Genomic DNA, 7,702 nt, shown 5'->3' with positions numbered 1-7,702 from the left:
AGGTGTTTTTACGAGCAACGAGTGAGCAGCTGTTGAGAGCGCAGAGTGACCAATTAATGGTGATTAGGTGTCGTTTAGCACATTTCTATATGAAACGCGTTATTCTAACAGTAGCCAAATTAAACAACAAAGAAGACGAAATATTCATTAATACCTATATACTCGATATACTTGGAGCACAGCACAGTGATATAAAAATAAGCAAACACTTGACCTTGGGGCCTGCTGCGTCATGGCAAGCCCAAATATCAACTATCGCTCCCTCGCCGAGGAGACTGCGAATCCATTTCGCGACGCACAAACACCAGCAACAACAACAACAGCAGCGAAAACAACAATAACAAAATCGGACGACGCAAAATTATTTACAGCTGCTGCGCATTTAAATGATGATGTTGTTGGCCATGACGAGGAGCACTTGGTGCTGGAGCACGAGAACGAGGACACGCCACGGGACATGATGATCCACATTGTGCCGGAGATGGGCAAGGAATCGCATCGCTGGAATCACATCGAGGATCTCGATTCGTTCTTCTCCCGCATGTACAACTATCAGCAGAAGCATGGATTTCGCGTCATCGTTTTGGACGAGGTGTTTCAGGTGCTGGAATTTGGGTTTGTTGTCTGGCTGCTCACCTTTGTGACGCACTGCATCCGGCACGATGTGCTCTTTGGCAATGTGTCGCCGGAGCACAATTCGAATCGAACGAAAACAACGATCAGCGATGTGATTATCCCTCGGGGCGAATGCATCAAAAGTTTCGGCATCTTCACCTACCTGATCATCTTCTTGGCGGCCATCTATTTGGGCATACGTCTGCTGAAGATGATCTATCACATTACACAGTATGCGGACATTAGGCGCTTCTACAATCAGGCGTTGCGCATCGAGGACAGCGATCTGGACAACATCACCTGGCACGATGTCCAGCAGCGGACAAGGAAAGTGCAGGCGGAGCAGCATATGTGCATTGACAAGGAGCTGCTCACCGAACTGGACATCTACCATCGGGTGCTCCGCTTCAAGAACTATCTCGTGGCTCTCATGAACAAACAGCTGCTCCCAGTGCGCTTCCATCTGCCCCTGATTGGCGAGGTCGTCTCCCTCAGCCGTGGCATGTTGTTCAACATTGATTTCATACTCTTTCGGGGACCGGGCTCACCGTTCCAGAACAATTGGCAGCTGCGCGACGAGTTCGCCGTGCGCAGCAATCAAACGGAACTCGCCCAGCGCCTGTCCAAGCTGATATTGGGCGTGGCACTGGTGAATCTGCTGCTGGCGCCAGTCATCTTTCTGTGGCAGCTGATCTACTTTAGTTTCTCCTACGCGAACATTTTGCGCAAGGAGCCAAGTGCCTTGGGGCTGCGCACCTGGTCCAACTATGGACGTCTCTATTTGCGCCATTTCAATGAGCTCGACCACGAGCTAGATGCCCGACTGAATCGTGCCTACGAGTATGCGGATCGCTATCTGAGTTCCTTCTCCTCACCGCTGGCGGCGGTAATTGCCCGCAATTTCCTGTTCGTCAGTGGTGGTGTACTGCTCCTAATCCTGGCATTTGGCATCTATGACGAGCATGTCTTCCAAGTGGAGCATGTGCTGACCATCATTGCGGTGCTGACCGTTATCGGCGTCATCTGTCGCACCCTCATCCCCGACGAGAACCTCATTTGGTGTCCCGAGCAACTAATGACCGCCATTCTTGCCCACGTCCACTATCTGCCGACAGAGTGGAAGCAACAGGCGCACACCGCCCATGTCCGCAACGAGTTCGGCAATTTCTTCCAATTCAAGGCGGGCTATTTGCTCAGCGAGATCTTTAGCCCCTTTGTCACACCCTTTGTGCTCATCTTTGTCTTCCGGCCCAAGGCCATGGAGATTGTCAAGTTCTTCCGCAGCTTCACTGGTAAGTTACGAATCTAGAATTATAATCTCGAATTGACATTTTCCTTAGAATCAAAGATCATTCACATATTATTAGATTGCATCTAAAATTATTGTTTTAAGCATTTCCTTTTGCTTCCCTTAAATTATAGTATTAAATTATATATTATTCTATAAAATTGATATTCTGATTTTAGTCAAGTTTTCTCAAATTGTTTCCTCTTTTCAATAATTGTTGTACATAAAAATTGTTCACAGATTATTAGAGCCACTTTTGATTGAATCGAATATAATTGTTTTTAAGATTTGCTTTTGTTTCAATTAAATTATTGTATTTCGTAGTATAAATCATCTGATTTATAATTTAGTATAAAATCTAAATTTTTCTTAAGTTTCTCTCCTGTTTTTAAAGACTTTCATCATAACTCAAGAAATCCAAGTAATTCTTTATTGAAATTCAAATAATAGTTTTTAAAATAAGTTAATTTTTGTTTCTTCTGCTTTTAAGCACTTCATCCATTCAACACCATTTTAAAATCGTCAGTTTAATTCATTAAATAAAGTAATAAGATAATAGAGACTTTAAAATGAAGTTATAAATTAATTTTTTCCTATTTATTTTAATCATTTTCATCATAATTAATTAATTAATTAATTCAGAAGGAGAAATATTAATTGAAAATTTGTTTTATTTTAGTATCTGTGCGTGGCGTTGGCAATGTGTGCTCCTTTGCCCAAATGGATGTGCGCAAACATGGCAATCCGGACTGGCAGATCACCAATAGTGGCTTCATGGATGTGCCAGGCTTGATACCCGAGCAACAGCCTCAGCAGCAGCAGCAGCAGCAGCCAGGATATCAGCAGACGCAGCAGAGCATGGTTGGCGGCAAGACGGAAATGTCGCTGGTGCGTTTCACGCTTAATAATCCCGAGTGGCAGATGCCAAAGGAGGCTTCACAGTTCATCAAGGGCATACGAGAGCATGCCATCGATGAGCTGGTCAAGGCGAAGACCGCGCCACAGGCGGCTGCACGCGACAATCCGCTCACGCACAGCCTGATCTCATTCGGCAACATTGGCGAGGAGTATTGCTCCATTGCCAATTCGGTGCTCGCCGCCGAACTGAGTCCCGAGCAGCTGCAGCTCTCCCAATCGATGGCAGCAAGTCGTAGCGGCAATCCAGATGTCTCTGGTGCCGCTGCTGGCGTCGGCAGCGATTTCCGGCATATGCTGCAGCAGAATCTGGGCGAGCCGATGAGCAGCACCAGCTTTCGGCGCATGTCCAGCAGCATGGGTCCGGCGGACAGCATGCGCCGACTGCGCCTCAGCAAGGCCGAGGGTCGTATTGAGGGGCCAGCGGACACACTGCTCTATAGTCTGTATGGGGTGGAGCCGCGTCTCGCCAAGAATCCGATTGGCGTCACCGTCGCCGATATGTGCCTTAGTGCCCTCTACCTGCACGAGCTGAGCCAGCAGAAGCGAATGGCGCGCCAGTCGCGCATCGATGAGGCCGAGGAGCTGCCCGGTCCGAGCAATAGGCCGCCACGCCCACATGACCCCGCTGGATCTAGAATGGGGTCTGGAACTGGATCTGGAACTGGTTCTGGATCTGGATCGATGTCTGGGTCGCGCCATACCGTGATTACCTCAAAGGCTGCCGAGAGCACGCCGCTGCTGGGCAACATACGTTCATAGCAGCGACCCGTTTGGATCTAATAATCCTAGAGCTTAAGGACAACAAAAACAAAAACAACAACAACAAGAAGAAGAAAAACAAGTAGATGATGAAGAAGAAAAACAACAAATTATTTACATATTAACTACAACTCTGCTATTAGTTTTTAAGTTGTAAAGTGTGTGTTTGTGTGAATCAGACGACGATGTCTAGTTATATCTAGCTATATCTAATACGAAAAGCAATAAATCAACTGCGTCAACGAATCAACTTTTTTCGCATCTCGCATTGTGTAGTTTGTAATGCCCCAAGCAATGCACATGGCCATAAGATCTTCAAGACAGAAGAGTATTTCATAAATGGCAGCTCATTAAAGGAAAGGAGCAGTAAGAGATGTAGAAAGGGAGTTCACAAAGAGTGCTAAGGAAAGTAAGAGGAAATGATGAGAACACAAATGAAATATCTTCTATTATATTACTAAGCATTAACACAATAATTAAAATGTTTCTTAGCCATTTCATATCCTTGTTGACCGAATTCTGGTTGGAAGTTTGAAAATTATTTTAATTATGAATATTTGCCTAAGACAGTCTTGATTTTTCTGTTCTTTCTTTCCGATTGTGTCTATGCCAGCTATTTGATATAGTGACCCGATCCGGTCATCTCCGAAATATGTACTGCCTTCAGCAAAAATCTAGGATCAATTATTATATGGACTAATTATGAATTACTATATATGATTATAAAACAGAAAAGGATTGGTTAATATTGGGGGCTTCGTGCAACCAAGTTAGATCTCTTCCTCAATTTGAGCCTATAAATCCTCCATCAATCATCATCTGTCTGCCGACAGCTGAGCTTAAGACATGTTTCCATCGAATACTGCAATCAAAGTGCATCAAAATATTTCAAGCTGTGTAAAAAGTATTTATAGTTTTAGATGATTTATTTTTTCTTTTCTCAATTACTGCCCAATTTATTTATTTATTTATACAACACTCGGGCTGCAGACGATCCATTTATAAGCTGTTTTAAAAAGTCACCAAGAATATTTGTAAGTACGAAATTTATAGGTTTTTTAGTGTCGGATGATTTATTTGTTCATCAATCTTCAGGCCTCCATTCCCAGGCATTTTAGGCACACCACTAAGTTGTGCCAGTTTTCGAAGAGTGGGCAGAGAGGGTGCAGCCTGAGGGGTGGGGAGGGGGGCGTGATTGGAGTCGGCACATCCAGCTGTGCGGCAGCGCCTCGTGTGTCAATGGCCACACACGAGCGCCATTTGGCGATGGGTGTTGATGGTATATGCAAGAGTTGCTGAGATGCCGCAGAAAAAGTAGCCGAGCTACAGTTGCCAGTCGCCAGTTGCCCGTTGCCCGTTGCCAGGTTGGCGGCCAGGTGCCAGGTGCGTGCATTTATGCATCTCCAGTTATTAGCTCCCAGCTGCAGTGCAGCAAACGCATGCAATCTCAATGGGGAATGGGAAATGGTTAGCTTATGAATTATGAGCGTGTCGTGTGAGATTGAGTTGGAGTTCGAGCTGAGGACGGAGCCCGGCGAAACAGAACACGTTGTCTCATTTTTACGCTGCACGCCACTTTTGGGTTCCATTGCTAAACATTAACTAGCGGCCATTTGTTAGAGATGCCCGTTTTGGGGCGCTATCTGAAAGCCATCTGCCACGCAGCAAAAAAAAAAAATGATAGAGCGGAGCAGAGCAGAGGGAGACAGACTCCAGTTACCAGCGTAGTTGCATGTTGTACTAATTGTAGCGCTCATGTAGCCAGTCATGTTATCCGATCCGGCATTGGGCCTAGGTACATGACGACACTCCACTGTGGACTCAAGAGTCGAGACTCCGTTTGCTGGTTCTGGCCAAATGTGAACGGCTTTTGCCTTCCATAAATGCCATAAATGCCAGATGCAGTTGAAAAGCGCGTCTGTCGCCAAAATGGTTATAGTACAGTCGAACTTCTCTAAATCAAACTTCTCAACACACACAAATTCAATCCAAATTGAGTCGTAATTGCGTATTGCGTTCAAAAATTCTCTGCAATTTTGTTTGCATAACTCAAACCAAAAATTTGCCTCGCTTAATTCACAAATCGAATTTTTAGCTCGTTCAACGTTGAATGAATTTGGTGTTTTTTTGTTTTTTGTTTTGGTTTTGGTTAAAGTATTTGTTGTTCACAAAGGAAATCATTTTTCGATTCGTTCTTGAATAAAAATAATTTACTGTTAATGATCATTACAATACTTATTAAATTTATAATAAATGCCCAATTTCCAATTAAGCTTAATTTTATATTCCAGTTTAACTCAATAGTTCTTAATGAATTATTGCATTCAGCCCAACTTATGACGAAACAGTTTCGCATAATTATTTAATAATAATAGTTGTTCTCTGATTTGGAGTCTAGCAGGTATATTGGCATAGTAATCCGAACCCGTCGACTGCGGCGACTATGTAGATAATGTTAATTTGCTCGATTTTTTCCATTTGTTTACGCATTTTTTTTTTGTTTGTGACTGCTTGGAGAAGTTCGACTGTACCACGATTTGCACGAACCTTGTCAAACAATCGGTTTTAATTTATGATTTCCTGCGGCAATTGGACACACTGACACCGAATGCTGCCGGCTGCCAAAAGTCAAGAAACAAATTCACAACGAGTAATGACACTGCATGTGGCTATGGCCCAGAGATCATATGATCGATATGCACAGCAGGGCCCAAAAGAGTTGTCGAGAATTGGAAAGGGGACGCCTTGCATACATCTATATATACAAATAGATATATATATATATACATATACTTCTGTATATATAGATAGAGAACGTATTGACAGCCGGGACCCACCGCGTGGTTGGTTAACCAGTTCAAGATCAGGCGTCACTTTACCCAATGCTGACAGTCGCCACTAGGAGTCATAGAGTAGCCCCATATCCAGATCTATTGCAGCGGCAGCAGCTGCCATTCTGCAATTAGAGTAGCTATCCTCAGTTGGGGCACATCGGCGCGTTTCAAACGTGTCTGTATGTCCAGGCCAGGCCAGGCCAGGCCAGGCGAGGCCAGGCAGCTGGCAGCGACTAATGATGATAGTCACACAGTGCTCGAAGATCTGCAGGTCTCCTTGTCGAGTGTGAAGCATCTGCGTCGCATTTGATTGACAACTGATCAGCGAACGTGCAACGTGCAACCTGCAACGCGAAACGTGCAACGTGCCGACTGTCACTCTTTTGCCTGGGCTCATTTGGCACACAGACCGTTGGCCTCTTTTAGCCACGTACGCCACTTGATAAGCTATCGACAGAGATTATTTTTATATACCCTATTATCATACAAATTTATTCCATAGGGTATCATTAAGTTGTGAAGATCATATCATTATGCAGCAGAAAATATTTATGACTTCATATTTTTTGGATTAGCACTAAATCGATTTAGCCGATAATATTTAATGGCTATAGTTTTCTGAATATATTGTTCAAGTATTTAAATAGTCAAATCGCACCTCAAAACTCTTTGAAGCATAACAAAAAAACACAAAATTATTCTTTGTGTGAAAAATCACTACGAATCTGAAGTCTGTGTACAGGGTATATTTTAGTCTCTCACTCACAACTGGAGCAGTTCATATTTTTTATTTTTTTGGTTTGTCATATATTTCTTATAATTAAAAAACCCGTTCTTGCCACACAGCCGCAACAAATAGGCCTCTCATATGCGTTGAGATAGTTTAGTCAAATTGGAGCCGCTTCCCGATCCGTTGCAGATACCAGAATATCTCCTCCTGCTCCCAGTGCGCTCAGATCGTTTCTGGCTGCATTTGCATTGCAAATTAGAAACGGCAGCTAGACCCGATTTTCCCATTGCCCCATTTCCCCATTCCCCCTGATACCACTCGGGTTGTAATCGAGCGTCGATTCAATAAAACATTTAAACATTAAACTGCTTTTATGCAAATTGCCAGCGTGCGCTTAATTTTCCAATCCAGCCAGAGAGCTAGATTTTATACTGGCTCAAACACAAACACAATCGCAATTCCAAACCGAAACCCAAACCCAGTGCCAAGACATCAGACCCCAACGGGCATCCGGCAAGAGATTCGCTTAAATTATCTTCAGATCGCATGCATGTAACA

General features: G+C 43.9%; 1 protein-coding gene across 1 annotated transcript; it reads left to right on the top strand.

Annotated features, from left to right (window-relative positions):
• The first annotated feature begins 62 nt into the window (after positions 1-62).
• LOC6560170 (autophagy-related protein 9A) lies at positions 63-3,826 on the top strand. The gene is made up of 2 exons (XM_001987516.2): positions 63-1,907; positions 2,583-3,826. Exons 1-2 carry the CDS (start codon positions 233-235, stop codon positions 3,578-3,580), a joined length of 2,673 nt encoding a protein of 890 aa, XP_001987552.1. The 5' UTR covers positions 63-232; the 3' UTR covers positions 3,581-3,826.
• The last annotated feature ends 3,876 nt before the right edge of the window (positions 3,827-7,702 follow it).

Source organism: Drosophila grimshawi, unplaced genomic scaffold (assembly GCF_018153295.1).
Source record: "Drosophila grimshawi isolate 15287-2541.00 unplaced genomic scaffold, ASM1815329v1 contig_1369, whole genome shotgun sequence".
Taxonomy (NCBI): domain Eukaryota; kingdom Metazoa; phylum Arthropoda; class Insecta; order Diptera; family Drosophilidae; genus Drosophila; species Drosophila grimshawi.
Note: the sequence above shows the minus strand (reverse complement) of the source record. Positions and strands in the feature narration are given on the sequence as shown.